The sequence below is a fragment of the Leucoraja erinacea genome, chromosome 8, assembly GCF_028641065.1.
Source record: "Leucoraja erinacea ecotype New England chromosome 8, Leri_hhj_1, whole genome shotgun sequence".
Classification (NCBI taxonomy): domain Eukaryota; kingdom Metazoa; phylum Chordata; class Chondrichthyes; order Rajiformes; family Rajidae; genus Leucoraja; species Leucoraja erinaceus.
This window is the reverse complement of record NC_073384.1, coordinates 51,276,178-51,300,230: the sequence shown is the minus strand read 5'-3', so window position 1 is coordinate 51,300,230 and position 24,053 is coordinate 51,276,178. Positions and strand designations below refer to the sequence as shown.

The following is a 24,053-nucleotide window of genomic DNA, read 5'->3' as shown; positions in this document are numbered from 1 at the left end:
TATTTAAATGCCATTTTTGTTTAAAGCTAAGTAAAATGTTTTTGGACATGTTTTCAAAGCTGAAAATACTGAAAATGGATACAAAATAGGCAACATCTTTTTGATAGAGAGACGCTTAACACTTTAATGGAACTAGGTGGAAATTATGGATTAAGTTACCTAAAAGAAAATAAAAGGGATAGAAAGAATAAAAAACAATGTCTGTATTGGGGTATAAATCAGAATGCATGTTTTAAAATGTTGTATTTGATGAATGAATCATTATCTGAGTAGTAACCTTAAAAACATGGTTGAATTTATCTTACAAAGTCACTGCTTTATAAATAATCTGATATTTACATTGTTCAAGACCACAGTAGCCTGTAAACTTCCATATTTTTCCAGAGCGTTTCCTGGCAGATGAAGAAAAGCCACTCTTTGGTCATCTGCCATGCAGACAGGTAGGAATTATTAAAATGTATAATGGTGCATAATTATAAAGCAAAATCACAAATCTAGAATGGTATTTGAGCAAAGCAAAAGCTAATTGCTAGAAACCGAAAATGCTCAGCCGGTCGAGCAATGTGTGGAGTGAAAACATAGTTAATTCCAAACACCGAAAGGTCATTGATCCAAAATACTTGCACTTGTTTTAACTTAGATCTTCCTTTATTGTAGGACGACTGTTTAAAGGCCCTAACCCGATTTGCTGCATCACACTGGACTGTGAGTTTTCTATCTGTGGTTCAGCAACACTTTGCTCGACTGTTAGCAGGTTTGTATATGTATGTCTGTGGAGTACCTAATATAAATATCTATCACCAGCATTTATTTCGAGAGGACTTGAATACAAAAATAGGGATGCAATGCTGAGGCTTTATCGGGTGCTGGTCAGACCGGATTTGGAGTAGTGTGAGCGATTTTTATCTCAGTTCCTGTTAAAATTCAATTCCAGATTTTACATTAAAAAATTGAGGACAAAAATCATAAATAGTGTGTAGGGAGAAACTGCGAATGCTGGTTTAAACCGACGACAGACACAAATGTCCGGAGTAACTCAGTGTTTAAGAAGGAGCTGCAGATGCTGGAAAATCGAAGGTAGACAAAAATGCTGGAGAAACTCCGCGGGTGAGGCAGCATCTGGAGCGAAGGAAGAGTCAAGACCCTTCTTCAGACTGATGTGAGGATGGGGGGGGCGGGAAGAAGAAAGGAATGGTACATTGTTGGTTGTGGGATGGGTGATAACGAGTTACACAATGGAACTCAACAGGACGACAGTAAAACTAGTATGATGACCAGGGTGGGGGAAGGACGGAGAGAGAGAGAGAGGGGATGCAAGGGTTACTCGAAGTTAGAGAAATCAATGTCATACCGCTGGGTTGCAAGCTGCCCAAGCTAAATATGAGGTGCTGTTCTTACAATTTATGTTTGGCCTCACTCTGGCAATGGAGAAGGCCCAGGACAGAAAGATCAGGATGGGGATGGGAAGGGGATTTAAAGTGTTTGGCAACCTGAAGATCACGTAGGCTGAGACGAACTGAGTGAAGATATTCAACGAAATAATCGCTGAATCGGCGCCTGGTCTGGCCATTACATAGGATAGTGTTCTATAGTATTTGACCTTTTAGACAGAAGCAGAATTGAATGCACATGCTTCTTCACTGTCCAAAAAGTTGAAAATGAATTGGTCATTTTTTGAGTACTCCCTCAATGTCTCCAGTTCTCTACAGTGTCAGTAAACCTATCCAGTAATCATCATATTTGGTAGTCACACTTTCTAAATTTGTAAATGACAAGAAAATTAGCAGCTTTGTAGACCGCAAAGAGGAGAGTACTAGATTATAGCAAGTGAAAAATAAGCTGGTGTGTGAGCAGGCGTATGGCGGATGAGGTTTAATGCCAAGAATTTTCAGGTCAGATAGCATCTGTTGAGAAATTGTCTTTGAGAGGAAATTCGGAATAAAGGATACTTTTCCTGAAGTGGTGCAAACATTTGGTGGTATGTGTGCAACAATCATTGAAAGTGCCAGAGAGGGCAAGTTAAGAAAGTGGTTAATAAGGCATAGACACTTCTGGGTTTTATCAACAGAAGACAGAATGTAAAACCAAAGAAGTAGTGTGGAAATGTTGCTGGAATAGTGTGTTAATTTGTGGTTGCCACACTATAGGAAGGATGTAAAGGCATTTGGGAGGGCCCCGAAAAGATTTACGACAATGGTTCTTTGGTTGAGCCACAGTTAAAAGGATAGAGTTTGAGAGCTGCAGGAAGATTTGATAGTACGTAAAATGATGTCTGGATAGAGTGGATAATGGGAGGCCATTCTGTTCGGTGAAGGAATTTTCTACCATGATGTTTTCAGTCCCTGTCAGTCCGCTGCACTTTGAAATTTCAGAAATGATAAACATCAGCTTGTGCACAGGAGCAGCCTAATTTATTTTAATGCATGCTGTCATTTCTAGAACATATGTTTCTGAGTGATGAAAATAATTGCGTCAATGAAACGTCCATGATCATATGATCATACCTCAGTTTTTTGTCACCATGTTCCCCTTATCTATTCCTTGCCTTCTTAATCATAAATCTGGTGTAAAATAAAACCTGTCCTATTTTCCTTTTCTCCCTCCCGCTTCTCAGTTCTGGTACCTGATGACAATAAGACGCAGATTCCTCCATCTATTCTTGATGTTGACATGTTCCATTTATTGGTAGGTGTCCAATTCTATTCTATTTTTTTCTTCTTCTAACATTCTCTCATTTTTTAGATGATTGTGAGAGAAAGCTTGATAAATGAAGAAGATTGGTTTGGAAATTTAGTAAAGCACGTAGAACAGCTTTCATAATCTTTGCCATTCTCTGGGAATTAGTTAAAGTTGATGTAAATTGAGATTGATTGCATTACATTTAAAAGGACTCTCGAACTTAAAAAAAATTGAACTTGTAACATCCTTGTTCAGTAAAATAATTATGAGATGAATTCAGAAGAATATTAAAGATCTTCTGGAATATCACTTTAATGTTGATTAATCTTCAAATGTATATTAAATTATACATGGCAGATCTTTTATATATCCACAAAGTAGAAAACCTTAAAATTTAAAATCCCCCATTTGTTTTTAATTATATCTTGTTTTCCCCCTTTTTGGTGCTGTTCTACTGCAGATTTGTGTAATTGATTTCTTTCTGCTGGTAATAAATATTTGTCCCTTGTTATTGACACTTACAGTGCCTTCCATAATATTTGGGACAAAAACACGTCATTTATTTATTTGCCTCTGTACTCCACAATTTGAGATAGAAAAAAATCACGTGGTAAAGTGCACATTGTCAGATTATAATAAAGGCCATTTTTATACATTCTGGTTTCACCATGTAGAAATTACAGCAGTGTTTATACATAGTGCCCCCATTTCAGGGCACCATAATGTTTGGGACACAGCAAATGTCATGTAAATGAAAGTAGTCATGTTTAGTATTTTGTTGTATATCCTTTGCATGCAATGACTGCTTGAAGCCTGCGATTCATGGACATCACCAGTTGATGGGTGTCTTCTCTGGTGATGCTCTGCCAGGCCTGTATTGCGGCCATCTTTAGCTTATGCTTGCTTTGGGGGCTGGCCCCCTTCCATTTTCTCTTCAGCATATAAAAGGCATGGTAGCTCAATTGGGTTCAGATTGGGTGATTGACTTTACCACTCAAGAATTTACAATTTTTTAGCTTTGAACTCCTTTGTTGCTTTAGCAGTATGTTTGCGATCATTGTTTTGCTGTTGAATGAACTGCCGGCCAATGAGTTTTGAGGCATTTGTTTGAACTTGAGCAGATAGGATGTGTCTATACGCTTCAGAATTCATTATGCTACTACCATCAGCAGTTGTATCATCAATGGAGATAAGTGAGCCAGTACCTTCAGCAGCCATACATGCCCAGGCCATAACACCCCCACCACTGTGTTTCACCGATGAGGTGGTATGCTTTAGATCTTGGGCAGTTCCTTCTCTCCTCCATACTTTGCTCTTGCCATCACTCTGATTTATGTTGTTTAAGAAGAAACTGCAGATGCTGGAAAAATCAAAGGTAGATAAAAATGCTGGAGAAATTCGACAGGTGAGGCAGCATCTACGGAGCGAAGGAAAAGGTGACGTTTCGGGTCGAGACACTTCTTCAGACTTATAAGTTCTCATTTATAAGTTAATCTTTGTCTCATCTGTCCACAAGACCTTTTTCCAGAACTCGGGTTGTTTTTTTAATGAATTCTTGGCAAACTCTAACCCGGCCATCTTATTTTTGCGGCTAACCAGTGGTTTGCATCTTGCAGTGTAGCCTTTGTATTTCTGTTCATGAAGTCTTCTGCGGACAGTGTTCATTGACAAATCCACACCTGACTCCTGAAGAGTGTTTCTGATCGGTCAGACAGGTGTTTGGGGGGGTTTCTTTATTATAGAGAGAATTCTTCTGTCATCAGCTATGGAGGTCTTCCTTGGCCTGCCAGTCCCTTTGCAATTAGTAAGCTCATCAGTGCTCTCTTTCTTCTTAATGATGTTCCAAACAGTTGATTTTGGTAAGCCTAAGGTTTGGCTGATGTCTCTAACAGTTTTATTCTTGTTTCTCAGTCTCATAATGGCTTCTTTGTCTTTCATTGGCACAACTTTGATCCTCATGTTGATAAACAGCAATAAAAGTTTCCAAAGGTGATGAAAAGACTGGAGGAAAGACTAGGTGCTGAGTGCTCTCTTATACCTGCATTAAGGAGGTAATTAAACACACCTGAGCAATTACAAACACCTGTGAAGCCATGTGTTCCAAACATTATGTTGCCCTGAAATGGGGGAACTATGTATAAACATGGTGAAACCAAAATGTATAAAAATACCCTTTAATAAAATCTGACAATGTGCCACATGTGATTTTGTTTTTCTATTATAAATCTCAAATTGTGGAGTATTGAGGCAAATAAATAAATGATAGGTCTTTGTCCCAAACATTATGGAGGACACTGTATCTTTAAAATAGCAGATGCTGGTGGCAATAAATATGAAGGGGAATTGTACTTAAAATTTGTTGATTGACGAAAAAGATTTAATTGATTCCAAGATTCCATGCTTTCAGATTAACTGCTATGGTAAATTCAAGTATGGATTGACATCCTAATATTTGTTTTGTATATCATGGTCATTTTATAGGTTAAATTTCAATGCATTTTTTTCAAGTTTGCATATCAAATAAAGCATTTCCATTGTTTCTCTAAGTGACCTGTTCAGAGTGACAACCCTCTCATTCCCCCTACAGGTGAGCTTGGTGCTTTCCTTCCCAGCTGTGCACTGTCATGACTTCAGAGGAGTCAGCTTAGCTGTCGGTGTCCTTCACCTTTTTCATTTGGTTACCATGGCACATATTGTACAGATTCTACTTACATCTTCAACAGGTATTTTATGAAGCCTCGTAAAGCCTTAACTTTTGAATTGAATGAAAAACACATTGGCACGGGATATCCTATCCTTGCATTATTTCCAACTTACTGACTGTCAGTTCACCTTCAACGCGGTAGTTCCATCCAAATTTGTCTCCAAACACCTGGACCTAGGTCCCTCCCCTCGCTCCCAATCCCCTGTAACTGGATCCTTGAATTCCTGATCCATAAGACTGCAAGCAGGGAGAATAGTTAATGAAACACCCTCCACAACAATTCCCAGCGCTCTTGCCTTGCAAGGCTGCTTTCTTAGCCTCTTAATATTCTTCCTATATACTCATGAGTGGCCAAATTCTGCTGTAAGTCAATTTACAAATGTTTACAGGTGACACCTCCATGGTAGGCCGGAACGCAAATAATGACGAGGGGGAATAAATGAAGGTAGAGAGCTTAGTAACATGGTGTCAGGACAACAACTTCTCCATGAATGTCAGCAAAATGAAACAGTTGATCATTAACTTAGGGTGTGCTGGAGTACACACCCTGGTCTGCATCAATGGTGTCGAAGTGGAGATGGTTGAGAGCTTCAAATTCCTCAATATAAACCAACAATTGTCCCAGTCCAACCACATTGGCATCGCAGACTCTGCTTCCTTAGTAGGCTAAGGAACTTTGGCATGACACCAATGACTTACCAATTTCTACAAATGCATCACAGAGAATATTGTTTCTGGGAGCATGACAGCCTGGTATGGCAACCGCTCTGCCTAAGCTCCCAAGAAATGACAGAGAGTTGTGAATGTAGCCCTGTCCGTCACACAAACCAGTTTCTCGCACCCCACCCATCGATTCCCTCTATACTTCACACTGCCTCAGTAACATAACCAAGAATCCCACACACTTTGGCCTTTCTCCCTTCTCCCCTCTGCTATCAGGCAGAAGATACAAAAGCTTAAAAGCACATGCCTCCAGATTCGAAAACAGGTTTTCCCCCGCTGTTATCAGACTCTTGAACTGACCTCTTGTATGCTGGGGATGAGCTCCCAAACTTCCACCTTCCTACTTGCGGCCCTTGCATTTTTGTTCCATCTGCACCTTCTCTGCAGCTGTACATTATATTCTGCACTTTTGTTTATTTTCTCTGTTGCACTATATGATATACTCATGGTAAAATGTTCCTGGATAGCACGCAAAATAACGTTTTTGACTATCTTGGTACATGTGTCAATAATAAACCAATAGCAATATATTGCTGGGAGCAAGAGGTCTAGTTTAATAAATGATTTGCGTTGGCTATACTAGAAAAACTTGCTTTTTTGCATATTTATATGAAGTTTTTAACTCAACCTTTATTTTTTTAGAGGAAAATAATATGGATCAGGAGAGTACTGATGGAGATGAAGAATCTGCTGCCTTTACTTTGTATGACAAACTCAGGCAATACTCTGGAAGGTAAGATACAATCTAAGCAATAATTATCCTTTGGATTTAAAACCATCTGGGAACTTAGCGATTTTAAATAGATGTGGAAATATTGGAAAGTCCTTGCACGTCATCTTGGAAAAGTATTTGCCTTATTCAACAACTCTTTCATAATTATTTAAATTTTCTGTATTTCTTTTTCTTAAACTTTGCCTCCACTGATATTTTCTTTGATTGTTGATGGGGGGGAAATAAAATTGTATAATTCAAAGCCATAGTGAAGTTGTTGAACTGTTCCAAACTGAGCTGGTTTATTGAAATTCTGTATGGAAGGCAGCCATTCTTCTGGCCTGGTTTAAAACATCAATCTTAACCAATGTAGTTCCCTTTTATCTAACTAGCAATGCACTTAATTCTATCAAACGGATCAAACGAAGTGGCTATTATAATATGAAACCTCATTGACTCTTGTACTTCCGGTGGCGCTGGTGCCAGCAGCCTCCACCTACAGCCCGGTATCTTTTTGTTTTTTTGTTTATTTAGTTATGTTAAAAGTGTATTTTTTTGTGTTTTTTGGTGTTTTTATGTGGGGGAAGAGGGCACGGTGCGGGGGATACCGTACTTCAGCCGCTTCCTGGTGAGGACGCGACTATTATTCGAGTCGCGTCCTCGCCCCCCCCCCTCCCCCCACAGCGGCCTACCTGCCTGGATTGGCGCGGCCTTTCCTGCCGGGATCAACCGGAGCTCCAGCAGCGGCGGGACAGCGCTTGAACATCGCGGGGCTGGCGATGCCTTACCGGGGGTCGCCGTCTGGAGCCCAGAGTGCTGGACCTGCTGCACCAACATCATGGAGCTGCGGTTTGCAGAGCTCCCAACGCGGGCGGCGCTGACTAACAACGCGGGGTCCTGCGACTCTGCCCAGCTCGTCCTGTGGACTCAGGAGCTGCGGACTCCGGCTGCGGGAGGCGGCTGATCAGAAGGTCCGGGCCGCTGAGGAGGAGGATGCTCACCGTCGGGGTCCGGCGTCAGCGTTCCACCAGCCCGGCGTGAGGGCCTGAACATCGGGCCACCCGGGGCGGCGACTGCGGGTGCTCGGAAGGCCCCGACCACTGATGGACACGGAGGGGAGGCTGGCTGATCTACGGTGCCTTCCTCACCTGGGTGCCATTTATGTTATGTTGTGTTGTGGACTTTCTGTGTTTGTGCTTTTGTTAAATTTTTAATTCAATTTCAATTTTATTTTTAATATGTTTTATTATTTATTTTTATTATTTTTCTTGTGATTTTTTTTAACGATACTGCCTGTACGGGAAATTCATTTCGTTGTCTCAAAGTGAGGCAACGACAATAAAATTTGAATACAAGAATACAATTGACCATGAATGCCTTCACTTCTAAATGAAGAATGTTTAAAAGCATGTCAAGAACAACACAATTTACAATCCCATGTGATTTGAAGTTAACACATGCTAATCAGCAAAAATAGCATCCTACAGACCTTGGCAATCCTACTATCAGCAAATCAAATTGAAGTTTTGAAGCTCCCCCTCTCCCCCCTCTGTCCACTCTCTCTCTGGATCTGTGTTCAGGTAGTCTGCACAGGTTTTGTGAATGCGATCAGGTCCAAGCACTTTCCGAGGATTCATCCTCCTGAAGGATATTGTAACGTCGCCCTCTGTGACTGAGATTACAATACCATCCATCAGTGGCTATGGGGGCCCGAGAAGGCACATCAGAGTTCTCCCTATCGAAGCATGTCTAGAATGCAATGAATATAGTTGTAGATCTCTTTATTTACCATTGAATTAGTGCCGCATTGTCAAAGAGTCTGGGTTCCTGAGCGATGATAGCAGTACAGCATTCTGGTTCGTCACTGTTAGGTTTGTTTATCAAGGCCTTTACATTCCAGATCCATATCGTCATAATGTGGAATGGAAGTTGCTGATGTGCAATTAATTTTATCGTGAAGTTGCCATTGACACTGGCTACCACTGGCCTTCACCGAGCAAGACCTTACTCCATTAGCAAGGGGGGCCAAGAAGACTGGAGACTGGGCTATGCTGCATTGGTACTAATGGGATACTAGTGCATGTGTGTGAATATACATACACACTAGTAAACATGTGTACACTTGCACAGCAGCTTAGAGTTTAGAGATACAGTGCGGAAACAGGCCCTTCGGCCCACTGGGTCCATGCTGACCAACGATCCCCACACATTAACATTATTATACACACACTAGGGACAATTTTTACATTTACCAAGCCAATTAACCTACAAACCTGTACGTCTTTGGAGTGTGGGAGGAAACCAAAGATCTCGGAGAAAACCCACGCAGGTAACAGGGAGAACAGACAAACTCCGTAGACAGCCCCCGTAGTCGGGATCGAACCCGGGTCTCCGGTGCTGAATTCGCTATAAGGCAGCAACTGTACTGCTGCGCCACAGTGACCGTCTTTTTTGCCCATTGCCTCCCCTTTCACTTCTCGCTCAGTCATCAGCTTCTGCACACAGACACATTTTGTGTCCCCTTCACATTCCCTGGCTTGGGCCACAAAGTTGGCCATTGTTATATACGGTCGGAACCAGGGCTAAAACACGTAACATCTTTGATTATGTGGCAGAAGTTAATAAACCAATACCAAACTAATGTGCCTTTTCAAAACAAATTCATTACATATTGTAAAACCAAGCTTATAGTGATTTGTGCCAAAAGTGTGGCTTTTAAATTGCATGTTGTTCTTAATGGCGTTCCTTCTTTTGCTTTCTGTTGTTTCATTTCATGAGCTTCCGCTCCATACAATAATAATATAGTAGTCAACCAAGAAGCATTGCTATTTGTGGAGGGGTCTGGAGGTTACTGTCTTGTTTAAGTGCACCATCTAGTGGCTAGGTTAAGGAGCAAATAAACATTTTAGATGAAATGCTTGAAGGAAGGTAAAGCAAACATAACAATGTTTTAATTTAGATCAGCAAAAATTGAAATGCAAAAATTAGCTGTTTATAACAAAGAAAATGCATTTTTCAATACATTATTGTATATTCAACTTTTGTCATGGTCAATTGCACATTTTCATCATAATCCAGCATGTTCATTGTTTCATTCAGTTTTTATGGACATGTCTATAATAGCTCTGTGGTCTGAGTACCGATGACCTACTTTGGCTATGGTATTGGTGGATGTCCTGCAGTATTTTCAGGGATGAAAAGGGGGAATCAAACGGTACTGCTACAGCTACTCATTCATGCTGATACGTTTGCATGGGATGTCAGTGACGCCATGCCAATAGTCTTCCAAATCTGAAGACTGATCCTTTGGACAAGCTGCTTGAGGGTTGATATTTACATATTTATGAAATGATGTAGGACAACATTTTATGCTGAGACTCTCACGATTAATGAAGAAATGCAGTCTTTACCCCAGTCATTATACATGGCTTCATAAAGTTTACAAATAGAAACATGAACTTAGTGGTTGCAGTTAGAGTTCATCTTTTGGAACTCTTGGGGAGTAGATGCACTTCATAAATTGGTATCATTTAACCTATGAAAAGCTGTTTGATAGCTTAAGATCAGTTTGAGACATCACAATAGAATGGCTGTCAGAAAATGCAAGCAAGATTTGAGAATTGTGTGATATTAAGACAGTGGAGTGCTGCAAATTACAATTATTCTTTACTACATTTCTTTATCATGAATTGATGCTTTTACATTTTATTTCCAATAGTGCCTTGAATTTTATGGCCTCTGGTTGGCACCTCTGGCAATATATCAAGACCGGAATCATGCCCTATCTACGATGCTCTGCTTTGTTCTTTCACTACCTTAATGGTGTCCCAGTACCAGTTGAACTGCAAGGTAATTTTCCAGTATGGAAACTGAGCTTTTCATTTCTGTATTAAAACATGTTTTCCACTTTTTTTATGGGATAAAAGTATGTCCAATTTAGATACATCTTAAAGATGTGCTATTCTCCTCGTTTTTGGTTTATGTTCTGAATGAGGTGGATTTAACTGCACCCAACCAGACAAATGCTGTTTGATTGGTATCCATACCCTGTGGGTCCATAGACTAGCTCTCTTGAAGGCAATTTATTACTACTACATCCTGAAGCTACTGTCCAATCATACAGTCATAATATCGGTATGTCCACAAAATCAGTGAAACTACGTGTTTCTTTCAGCGAAATTTTTTATTCATTAATGCAGGTAAGTAGCTTTCCAAATCACTTTTAAAATAGACAGAATCACAACTCAAGAAAGAACCTCTCAGATATTATCGCAAATTGGAATCCTAGAAGTTTTATGACGCATGAGGTTTCATGGGGTCTGTACCAATCAAGAAACAAGTGTAGTGTTTCATACAACAAAGGAAATGTTTGATACTGGGTTCTGAATGCAAGATTATTTCAAAACTATTTGTGTCATTTTGTGATGTCTGCAGGCAAATTGTCTACAATGATACAATTTCCCTTCATTTACAGAGATTGGACCACACCATTTTGAACTGTTGTGTCATTATCTTTCTCTGCCAATAAACTTAATGAGTCTTTTCCAGACAAACAGTGATACTATTGAGCCATTGATGCAAAAGTAAGATTCAGGTTTTTGGAATTTTCATGACAACAGATATTTGTTTGAATATATCTATATATCTATTCTGAGTAAACCAATGGCTTTGGTGTTGGAACAAAATGTTGCATGTGTGTGCTTTCAACAAAGAAAGGCATTCACCATTGAATTTGGATATTACTCCTAAAATGTGCTGTTTAGAGTGAATTAAACTATTCATTTTCAAATGCAATATGTGTAAAAGGGCAATTTGATCAGTTATTTCTCAGCATCAAATGTTATAAAATTTAACTTTAATGTCCATTGTTAATGCAAGAGAGCGAAAAGTTACTGCCTTTAGACAGGAGAGTGGTGCTGCGGCTGTAATCGGATCAACCATACCATTATACAAAGCAAGCTGCTTGGCTTTTCCTTCTAATTTGCAAACGTGTGATAGGATTGCATTGACTGTGTATGTGTTGATACTTTGTTGTAAGCTAACATGTCTTTACATAACTTTGAATATGTAGATGGTGTGGAGCTGCAGAAGTGCTGAACTTTGTGAAAGGGGAGAGAAAAGCTATTAGGTAGGATGATAACATAATTTTTGTCATAGTTAATTTTCTGCATTAATTATATTTATTTTTCAAATGTATGGTTTGCAAAAAATGAAAAAATTCTCTTCTCTTCCACATCAATACCATCCCTATCACCCACCTATTTCCAGTTATCCCAGGGAGTCAAATAAATTGATAGATCTTCCCGACGATTATAGTTGCCTCATAAACCGGGCATCCTGTTTTACGTGAGTAAACAAAACATTTTCCAGATTCTATTTATATAAATTTAATGTTGATCCAAATCACGAAGGTCAACAAATTTATTAAATGTAAAAGCATATATATTTATTAATGCTATGATGATTAAATGGCAATAATTGTTTACATATTATAACTTTTGAATCTCTTAATCACGTCCGTGAACGCGTATTCATGAGCATGTTCTTCGATGTATATGGTTTCTCAAACCTATTTGAAGCTTTAAATTTCCCTTCTGCTAAGAATGCTAATGTATTTGTTATTTTTATGGTTCTTGTGCATGCAAAATAGCAATGATTTGAAGGCAGCCAGTATGTACTGGCCTTGGTAGTGTTGCCCATGCTCCGAAAAATCAAGACATTTTATTGTGTCGCATAATTTTGTTTATTACTTACATGACATTTTTCAAGAAAGCAATAAAAATGGCAGAATGGTATCAGGTGGTGAAACCACTAATAGCAGTCACAGTGATACAGCTGGTAGGGCTGCTGCCATACCTGGGTATCGTCCTTACTTCCAGTGCTATCAGTGTGGAGTTTGCACATCTTCACTGTTACTGTGGGCTTCCGTCGAGAGCTCAGGTTTGCATCTCAATCCCAAAGGCATGCATCTTGGGCATCTTGGTCAGCATGGCCAAATTGGACTGAGGAGCATGTTTCTGTGCTGTATGACCTGATGCGAGTTGGAAATACCACTGAGTTATATCGCATGTCAAGGATAACCAATGTGGAAAGGTGCTAATAATGTGATTACATTTCTCAGATTAAATGCTGAATAGTTTCAGGACTCCCTTACTTTCTTACTGAGTTCTGCCAGCTGTTTCCCAAATGGATTCTTCTTCTTTCTTAGATTTCCTCAGCTTTTAGATCTGATGTAAGATTTGCAAACCTTTTAATTTTGTGGGTACGGGGGGTGGGATGGGGGGGGTGGGGGAAGGGTGCCAGAAGATGGCTTAATCATAATATTTTAACTTCTAAATGTTTGGTTGAATTTGTTTAAAACTATTTTACATTTTTAAATGTTTCATTTAAATAAATTAAATAACATAAAATGTTATTCACAATTATTATGGGGCTGGATTTGCATCCAGTAAGATGTGTGCTTTCTCTCTTCATGTCTTTGAAAGACCATCCAAGGTTTGTAGCAGACTGGTTGCACTAACACCAACTCGTCATCCATAAACAGTGGAAAATTAAAACATATCACTGGAAAATTAAAACCAATCAGTTTGTTGGCATATCAGAAAATTGTAAGAGGACACTAAAATGTTGACAATTTATTTCATGAAGGGCATGTAATTTTGAGTTCCCCTGATTTGCTTAATTATATTAATTTTATCTGTTTTGCTCATGATCGCTATACAAGGTTTGCTTTTTTATTTTCATATAATGTCAATTAGATGCCCGAAATCTGGTGGCGATAAAAGTCGAGCACCAACTCTTTGCTTGGTGTGTGGTGGAATGCTGTGTTCTCAGAGCTACTGCTGTCAGACGGAGCTAGAAGGTGAAGATGTTGGGGCTTGCACTGCTCATACATATACCTGTGGGTGTGGAGTTGGAATTTTTTTGCGGTGAGTTTGAAATCCTATTGTCATAAACCTTTTAGAACAATTGTCTAAGCAGGGCCCAATAAATGCCATTGGTAGCTACATATATATTTTTTAAAACATATTCGGAAATTATTTCAAAATTGTGCGTTTGAGTAACTGCACAGAATGAATACTGAAATCCTGTGCTTTAGTACAAGATTTTATTCCTTAGTTTTCAGCTCTTATGCTAAATGGGATCATTTGACTAATTCTTGATCAAGAAATTAGATTATAATGGTCATCTGATTTGTTTTTCCCCTCTGACGAGAAAATGATCTGTTTGTGAACTTGTCTATTTTTAGAGTTCGGGAAAGTCAGGTCCTGTTCCTAGCTGGAAAAACAAAAGGCTGTTTTTACCCACCACCCTACCTGGATGATTATGGAGAGACAGATCAGGGACTGAGGTAAAAAGTTAAAATATTTCCTATTATAAATAGAGAAACTACATTTCAGTGAAAGAGAACAAATCAATTGGGCTTTTACTAAATCTGATAGCATGTAGAAATGTTAATTCCTTGTGATTTATTTGTACATAACCTGTTTTTTGTCAGAAAAATATCAAATTCCAAATTTGTAATATGAACTTTTTAATCTTGTGAGATGAATTGCTGTTATCAATCAGTGAACCAGTTGTTGTTTTGACTGACATAGTTTTTACTTGTTCTAAGAATTAAATTTTAGTGCTTTTGAATATGATGGACAAATTGTAGTACTTTTGAATATGAAATATGTTATGTGGGATAATTTTTATATATTTTGCACAATGGCTTTGGTATAAATATATTTGCTATAGAATATAAATGCTTGTCCTGGGCCAAGTTCTTGTCATTTTTTTGTGGAAAGGGTTGATATTTAAATGTATATACGTAATGGCAAACATATCTGAATTATTTTTTAGACGAGGAAATCCACTTCATTTGTGCAAAGAACGATACAGGAAACTACAAAAACTGTGGCAGCAACATAGCATTACAGAAGAGATTGGTCACGCACAAGAAGCAAATCAGACACTAGTTGGCATCGACTGGCAACACTTGTGATTTATTGTCAATAGAACAGACACTTGGCACATCTGAAGCAAAAAAAAACTCTCGTGGGAAGTCAGAGGATCAGGTTAAATGAAATACACCTCAGGCGACCCATTTTTGGAACACTTGCTCCTTATTTACAGTAACAACATGTTACATAACTCTTCACCTGTCATTAAGAAAATGTGGAACGCTTGTGAAGTGCATTATTTTAGATGTCATTTGCTTTATTTGCACTTAAAATCTCCTGAACAGTGAAACATTTTGGGTAATAAAGCCCACATTTTCAAAATAGCTGAATTTTATTTTGAATCCAAATTATTTATCAGGTTTTAGACTAATACAATATTGACATCCAAAGTGTGTTTCTGTGCTCTATAGTTAGTGGTGTTTGATTAACAATGTGGGTCGTCAGAAATAAGTTGCTGAACTTCAATTGAAAGCAATTTTTTAAAATTCTTGCTTTCCCTCTCTATCCTGGTTTCTTTCAACGGTCAACTTGGTTGCACCAATTTGAGAATGTGCATTTTTTAGGTGTGCATCTGCTTTCAGTCAAGTAATCTAAAATTGAGTACGTTGGTCACCAGTACATGATAAAGCTTCCTCTATTAGAAAAAAATAATTGTCATTTGAGGTTAAGAATCTGACTCCTTGTGCTCTGATAAAAGGTATTATAAAATGCATTGAAAGGATCAATAGGGCTATGTTAATTTTAAAAATGGTAGCCTTATTATTGAAGAGATATCGTATATCAGGCTAGTTCATGGTAATCATTAGTGAGAAGAATTGATCATCATGAACTACGCTATTAATGGGAATGATGGTCGGTGAAGAGAAAATGGTTCAATTTTTATTCTTTTAATCTTTGCTTATTTAAAGCATTCCATTATGAATTATTTGCTTATGATTATGTTCTGGTTTGCTCTTCGCGGCTACAAGCAACAAAACCCATGATAAAGACCCTTTAATTCCTTTATTCTTTTGCTGCAGTCGATCATTAATTTATTCAGACATGACATTCTCGAAACAATCAAAAAGAAACAGAATAAAATGGGTCATATAATTAGTATTGTTCTGAAGGGAAAAAAGACATTCAGCACACCAGTAAGCATTTTATCTCATCAGTTTCACCAGTGCAAGATTTTATTTAGTAAGATGAGGAAATGAATTGTGTTAATACCTTTTTAAGGAGTCGCATCTAATTCACACTTATACCTTTGTGTACTAGGGTATATTAATTAGCATACAAATGTGCCACATATCACTTTATTCTGTCAGAATTAGAGTTGGATGGTTAAAAGGTAAGCCAAGTGATCAAAAATGGGAAGATCGTCATGTTTATAACTATAATTAGAAGAATTGATCAGTACTTTAGGAGTTGACAAAGTTAACAGTTCGTCTTGTCCAGAGTGATATCTCCTCATTTTTTCAGAATTAAGTAAAAATCCTCATGCAGTAAATTTAAGAGGAATGAACAGCAATATAATGTATTTTAAAGGGGAACTCCAGTTAATTATGATACATTGGGGTTTTCAGTACAAAACTTAATTAATCTTCAACAACACTGTTTAGAATCATACAAAATCGAATAAAGGGGACGAAAGTCCATTCTGGACTGAAAATCAAGTGCAATAACAGATAATTTTTGAGTTAGTATATAAAGATCAGGAAAGGATATGGAATTTTAACTAACGTCGGTGATAAGCTTGCCAAAATTAAAAAAAAATAATTGTTGAAAGATCATTTGTTTTCCAGCCTGTTTCAGGTGAGTTCTTTTTTTTTAATCTATTGTCAGTTAACTTTGGAGATGTTGCCTTGATTGTGTACCTATAATAATCCCAGCCCATTTCATCCTGGCAATCATTTTTTTCAGAAGATGAAAATGAAAGAGAAAAGCCATTTAGCTCATGCACCTCAAAAGATCTGTGTTCTGTTTTCATTTATTTCTCTAGTCTAGTATCTTTCATGTTCTACCCTGACTAAAACTTCATTTATTTACATATCACTCTGACATCAGATGCGTTTCTTGTTAGTTTGATCATGTCACCCCAAGTCCCACGTTTGTGGTTTAGTGTGCCATTGTCTAATATTCATTCTCAATTAATTTTATTCAAGCTTGAAAAGCTAAAGCATCTCCAGTCTTTCTTTGCTCCGAAGGCAGCCTGTGAATAAGAAAGGGCCTGTCCCACTTGGGCGTCATTTAGGCGACATCATTTACGCGTCGTGACGCGCGCATGGCGTCTGGCGAGGCGTGGTGGCGTTGGCAGTAATGCGCGGCACCCCAGGGTTTTGGGATTCTCAAAATCCTCGCGCGCCACCTGTGTGACACGCTAATGACGCCCAAGTGGGACAGGCCCTTAAAGAGCACTGTAGTGACTTTTGTCTGAATTAGTCCCTTTCGTGTTGATGGTTGAAATAATTACAGAGCATCGAAAATATGTGAGAATCAACTTGGGGATCCTCAAATGTTCAAAGAATTTTGACTATTATTGTTTTTGCCTTGCCCTGTGATTTTAGAAAAGAGCTATTTTTCAGTTTGCTGTGTCAACACAGGTAGTGACTACTAAAAAATTGATAATTTATCTGACAAATTTTGGATGCGTGCATTGACAAAATTGGAGTATTTTACAGTGCTTGAAATGAAACACTGAAACAGTGCTTAAAATATTAAACTCTTTAAACTTGAAGAATGCCATGCAAATTTGGTGCACTTTCAAATTTACTGAATTTTGCTTATTTGGGGGATAATTTTGCTGTTTTTCCTCTTATTGCTGCTTACAAATGTATACTCTTGGTGAAGTAAATTCCATGCTGTCCAATATTCTACCTTTGCTAATACTAACAGCAAAAATATTTGATCTTCCACGTAAACAATGGGAAGCTGCAAACAAAATTTAAACAGGACACTTCACTAGTATATGAAGTGAGCTAACTGCATTTGAATGTTGTATCAAGTATGGACACAATCCCACTTGAAGTACTACATCTTTTAAAAATTGATTTATTCTGTTTTAAACGGCATCAAGGAATGAAGATATTTACTGCCTGAATAAACATGAAAATTCGCAGGTGCTGCAGTTTGAATATAACATAGGATATACTTGGTCTTCCAGATATTTGTTTTCACCTGATTTAAATGCAGATTAATGTGAAAGTGAGGTAATTCCATTTACCTACTGTTGGCTGACACTTCTGTGGATATAGACATTATCGTGACATTACTGAGAATTTTTTTTTTTTTAATTTTAAAGTAATGTACATATTTACTGAAACAGAAAGCACACCTGTTTTAAATTACTTTCACTTGTCCTTAAATTGACAACATTCTCTTGTATTGTGCAATTTTCTCATGGAAACATTTAGCATGCATTTACATTCACTGTAGAAATGTTTATAAAAACAAATACTTTCGATATTTGGGAGAATACTTGTAATAAATGGGCTGTTAATATATGTTGAATTAATGTATAATTGGTACTATGTACTATATGTAAAAAGCTAAAGATTGAAAATAAATGCTTTAGGTGTTGAAAGATCTTTGTCCCTCTTCATAATGAAAAGCTTGCCGAATTAGTATTAATCGAACTTAGAAGTGTATTCTTGATTATTTGAGTTTTAGTTTTGGCAGTGAGAATGGGTCCCATTTTTGATTAATCACAAAATCAAGTTTAAGTGATAATTGTGCAAAAATTTACTTAAAATTAGTTTCCGGTTACCTCAATATCAGAGGCAATTTAAACGAGTATTGACCAACATCCATGAAAATATGATCATGAATCAGCATCTATAATGGAGAGGATTATGTTTAGTTGGCAAACTGGTGTGGTTTGTACCTACTCTATAGAGTTATACAGCACATAAAAAGTACAGCAGAGGAACAGGCTCTTCTGTCCACATTGACCGTGCCAAACATGATCCCAAGTTACTAATCTCTGCCTGTATGTGATCCATTCCCGTGCCTCTCTAAAAGCCTAAAATGCCACCATCGTATCTGTTATATTCCTGGCAGCGCGCTTCAGGCACCTACCACTGTGCCCTGACTGATGAAAGCAGCATTGCATACAACTTTGCCGTCTTGTGTTGCTACTTTCGGGGAGCCATGGATTTAGCCTCTTGAAGCAGACCCGTCAGCCCAAGATGCCTCAGCTGAACTATTCTCATGTGTTTAGAAAATTGAGTGGGATCTCATTGAAACTTACAGAATCATGAAAGGCATAGATTGAGTGGATGTGGAAAGGATTTTTCCACTAGTGGGAGCATCTAGGAGCAGAGATCAGAGCCTCAGAATTAAAGGGTGCTCATTTACAAAGGTGTGGAGGAACTTCTTTAGTCAGAGGGTAGTTAATCTGTAGAACTCATTGCCACAGAAAGTTGTGGAGGCCAAGTCAGTTGATATTTTTAATGCAGAGATAGACAACTTCTTGATTAGAATGGGTGTCAAGGGTTATGGGGAGAAGGCAGGACAATGCGATTAGGTGGCAGATATTAGCCATGATTGAATGGCAGAGTAGACTCAATTGGCCGAATGGCTTAATTCTACTCCTATAACTTGTGAACTTGTAATCACGTTTGACCTATATCTCTCTAAACCTTACCTATTTGTGTACCTGTCCAAATATCAAATTGTGTTGTTTACATACAACCTCTGGCAGCTCATTCCATATTTCCAGCACCCAAGTCAAGTCAAGTTTATTTGTCACATTTGTCTGAAGAAGGGTCCTGACTCGAAACATCACCTATCCTTTCTCCCCAGAAATTCTGCCTGTCCCACTGAGTTATTCTAGCATTTTATGGCTATCTTTAGTATAAATCAGCATGTGCAGTTTCTCGATATAACACTAAACACCTGCTTTCTTAAAGAGCCAACAGGATCTAGATCAACTTGGAAAGACTGGTAATGACATTTAACACTGACAAGTGCAATGTATTCAATTTTGCTAAATTAACCCAGAGCAGACTTGCACGGTAACCAACAGGGCCCTGGAGAGTGTTGTAAAATAGAAAGACTTATCCAAGTATAAAGTAATCTGTAACTGATAACGCAGTTGAGTGCAGGATAGTGCAGTTGAGATGTAATTTGCTTCACTTGCTGCCTTTAGTCAGGGCATTGAGTCAAAGATTTGAGACTTCATGTTACAGCAGTAGAAGACATCAGTGAGATCACACATGGAATATTGTGTGCACTTATGATTGCCTAGCAATAGGAAGGATGTAATTAAACTGCAAAGGGTAGAAAAATGATACACAAGCCCTCCAGCTCTGGTAACATCTGGGTTATAAGGTATGACTGAATAGGCTGGGACTTTTTTCCTGGAGTGTAGGAGGCTTAGATGTGACCTTACTAAAGTCGTATAAGATCATGAGGGGTATAGATCAAGTGAATTGTCACTGTCTTTTAACTGGGCTAGGGAGTTATAAAGCTGGAAAGTAAAAATTTAAGGTGAAATAGGAAACATTTTAAAGGGACTGGAAGGGCACCTTTTTCCATGCAGAGGGTGGTATGTATATGGAGCAAGGTGCCAAAGCAAGTCCTGGAAGTAAGCGTAATTACAATGTTTAAAATGACATTTAGACAAGTACATGAATAGTAAAGATTAAGGGGGATAGAGGCCGAAAGTAGGCAAATGGAACTAACTCAGGTAAGTAACTTGGTAGGTGTGGACAAGTTGGGCCGAAGGGCCTTCTCCCATATTCTATGACAATGAGTTCCTTGAAAAGTAACAATACAAAACTGCCAGCAAAATACCGTCTTCTGTGAATGAAATCTTCATGCACCTCAATAAAATTTGGTTAAAAACCTTAAAAATATTTTAAAACCTGGAATCTTTATAGTGTGATTCTCCGTTATTTTTTAATAAGAATGTGGCATTCACACGAGTTCTTGAATGGTTGAAATTTAAAGGAGTTTATTTGTTAAAATTCCCGTATTAATCCCCCCCCCCCCAACCAACCCCCCCCCCTAAAAAAAACACCAGCGCCTCTTGTATTCTTTAACTATCATCAAGAGGTAATGACTGAAATAAACGTTTTTTTCCAAACCTTTTGAACATTGTTGACATAGGAAGGTTAGGAAATGAGCCCAACTGTGCCTTGTCACCACCACCATACTTCACAGCCATGACAAACTGGAAAGCTGGTTCCTGTATTCTCCTATCCCATTACATGGCTACTGAGCAAAATAGAGAGCTCGTATATGTAAAGTGGAAACACAAGGAATTGCAAATGGTGGAATCTTGAGGACCCAAATAGTGCTGGAAACTCAGAAAGGGAAGGAAAGCTCGAGAATGGACAACAGAGTAAGGTCAGGGCCAATTGCGAGCGGTTCGAGGGGGGAAGTGAATACGGAGGTGAAAGTGCTGTATATGAATGCATGAAGTATAAGGAATAAAGTGGACGAGCTTGAGGCTCAGTTAGAAATTGGCAAGTATGATGTTGTGGGAATTACTGAGACATGGCTGCAAGATGGCCAGGGCTGGGAACTGAATATTCAAGGGTATACCTCCTATCGAAAAGACAAACAGGTGGGCAGAGGTTGTCCTGTTGGTTAGGAATGAAATTCAGTCCCTAGCAAGGGGTGACATTGAAACAGGAGATGTGGAGTCAGTATAGATAGAACTAAGGAATTGTAAGGGTAAATATACCCTAATGGGACTAATCTACAGGCCCCCAAAACAGTAGCCTGGATATAGAGCGCAGGTTGAAAGGAGTTAAAATTGGCATGTAGTAAAAGTAATGCTGTGGTTGTTATGGGAGATTTCAACATGCAGAGAGACTGGGAAAATCAGATTGGTACTGGACCCCAAGAAAGGGACTTTGTAGAGTGCCTTCGTGATGGATTCTTTGAACAGCTTGTATTGGAGCCTACCAGGGAGAAGGCAATTCTGGATTTGGTGTTATGTAATGAACCGGATTTGATAAAGGACCTTGAGGTTAATGAGCCATTAGGAGGCAGTGACCATAACATGGTCAGGTTTAATCTACAATTGGAGAGGGAGAAAGGTAGATCGGAGGTGTCAGTGTTGCAGTTGAATAAAGGGGACTATGGGGCCATGAGGGAGGAGCTGGCCAAAGTTGACTGGAAAGATACACTAGCAGGGATGACAGTGGAACAAAAATGGCAGGTGTATTTCTAGGAATAATACAGAAGGTACAGGATCAGTTCATTCCTAGGAGGAAGAAAGATTCCAAGAGGAGAAAGGGACGACCGTGGCTGACAAGGGACGTCAGGGGCAGTATAAAAATTAAAGTGAAAAGTACAACGTAGCAAAGATGAGCGGGAAGCAAGAGGATTGGGTAATGTTTAAAGAACAACAGAAGGTAAGTAAAAAGACAAAACGGGGAGAAACTATGAGGTATGAAGGTAAGCTAGCCAAGAATATAAAGCAGGATAGTAAAAGCTTCTTTCGGTATGTGAAGAGGAAAAAATTAGTTAAGACCAAAGTTGGACCCTTGAAGATTGAAAAAAATGAATCTATTATGGGGAACAAGGAAATGGCAGATGAGTTGAACAGGTACTTTGGATCTGTCTTCACAAAGTAGGACACAAACAATCTTCCTGATATAGTAGTGGCCAGAGGATCTAGGGTGACGGAGGAACTGAAGGAAATCCACATCAGGCAGGAAATGGTGTTGGATAGACTGATGGGACTGAAGGCTGATAAATCCCCAGGGCCTGATGGTCTGCATCCCAGGGTACTTAAGGAAGTGGCTCTAGAAATCGTGGATGCATTGGTAATAATTTTCCAAATGTTCTATAGATTCAGGATTAGATCCAGTGGATTGGAGGGTAGCTAATGTTATCCCACTTTTTAAGAAAGGTGGGAGAGGGAAAACAGGGAATTATAGACCAGTTAGCCTGATATCGGTGGTGGGGAAGATGCTGGAGTCAATTATAAAAGATGAAATAGCGGCACATTTGGATAGCAGTAACAGGATTGGTCCGAGTCAGCATGGATTTACGAAGGGGAAATCATGCTTGACTCATCTTCTGGAATTTTTTGAAGATGTAACTGGGAAAATGGACAAGGGAGAGCCAGTGGATGTAGTGTACCTGGACTTTCAGGAAGCATTTGATAAGGTCCCACATAGGAGATTAGTGGGCCAAATTAGGGCACATGGTATTGGGGGTAGAGTGCTGACATGGATAGAGAAGTAGTTGGCAGACAGGAAACAAAGAGTTGGGATTAACGGGTCCCTTTCAGAATGGCAGGCAGTGAGTAGTGGGGTACTGCAAGGCTCGGTGCTGGGACCGCAGCTATTTACAATATACATCAATGATTTGGATGAGGGGATTCAAAGTAACATTAGCAAATTTGCAGATGGCACAAAGCTGGGTGGCAGTGTGAACTGTGAGGAGGATGCTATGAGAATTCAGCATGACATGAGGTTGGGGGAGTGGGCAGATGCATGGCAGATGAAGTTTAATGCGGATAAATGTGAGGTTATCCACTTTGGTAGTAAAAAGAGGAAGGCAGATTACCATCTAAATGGCGCCAAGTTGTGAAAAGGGGAAGTACAACGGGATCTGGGGGTCCTTGTACATCAGTCTATGAAAGTAAGCATGCAGGTCCAGCAGGCAGTGAAGAAAGCGAATGGCATGTTGGCCTTTATAACAAGAGGAATCAAATATAGGAGCAAAGCTCCTTCAGTTGTACAGAGCCCTAGTGAGACCACACCTGGAGTATTGTGTGCATTTTTGGTCCCCTAATTTGAGGAAGGACATTCTTGCTATTGTGGGAGTGCAGTGTAGGTTTACAAGGTTAATTCCCGGGATGGCGGGACTGTCATATGCTGAGAGAATGGAGCAGCTGGGCTTGTACACTCTGGAGTTTGAAGGATGAGAGGGAATCTCATTGAAACATATAAGATTGTTAAGGGCTTGGACATGCTGGAGGCAGGAAACATGTTCCCGATGTTGGGGGAGTCCAGAACCAGGGGACACAGTTTAAGAATAAGGAGTAAGCCATATAGAACGGAGACGAGGAAACACTTTTTCTCACAGAGAGTGATGAGTGTGTGGAATTCTCTGCCTCAGAGGGCGGTGGAGGCAGGTTCTCTGGATGCTTTCAAGAGAGAGCTAGATAGGGCTCTTAAAAATAGCGTAGTCAGGGGATATGGGGAGAAGGCAGGAACGGGGTACTGATTGGGGATGATCAGCCATGATCGCATTGAATGGCGGTGCTGGCTTGAAGGGCCAAATGGCCTACTCCTGCACCTATTGTCTATTGCTGGAAGAATTCAGTAAGTCAGGCAGAGGTGGG

The 24,053-nt window shown here is 39.1% G+C and overlaps 1 protein-coding gene across 3 annotated transcripts in view; it reads left to right on the top strand.

Annotated features, from left to right (window-relative positions):
• The window catches only part of ubr2 (ubiquitin protein ligase E3 component n-recognin 2), a 90,867-nt gene extending 74,345 nt beyond the window's left edge, over positions 1-16,522 (top strand). For all 3 annotated transcript variants that reach the window (XM_055639685.1, XM_055639683.1, XM_055639684.1), the window contains exons 36-47: positions 385-440; positions 658-754; positions 2,615-2,685; positions 5,267-5,402; positions 6,749-6,839; positions 10,537-10,667; positions 11,293-11,401; positions 11,890-11,946; positions 12,087-12,164; positions 13,577-13,747; positions 14,068-14,169; positions 14,664-16,522. In XM_055639685.1, the coding sequence (XP_055495660.1) occupies positions 385-440; positions 658-754; positions 2,615-2,685; positions 5,267-5,402; positions 6,749-6,839; positions 10,537-10,667; positions 11,293-11,401; positions 11,890-11,946; positions 12,087-12,164; positions 13,577-13,747; positions 14,068-14,169; positions 14,664-14,805 (1,241 nt within the window). In that variant the 3' untranslated portion in view covers positions 14,806-16,522. The remainder of the gene's footprint in view (positions 1-384; positions 441-657; positions 755-2,614; positions 2,686-5,266; positions 5,403-6,748; positions 6,840-10,536; positions 10,668-11,292; positions 11,402-11,889; positions 11,947-12,086; positions 12,165-13,576; positions 13,748-14,067; positions 14,170-14,663) is intronic.
• Positions 16,523-24,053: the final 7,531 nt, after the last annotated feature.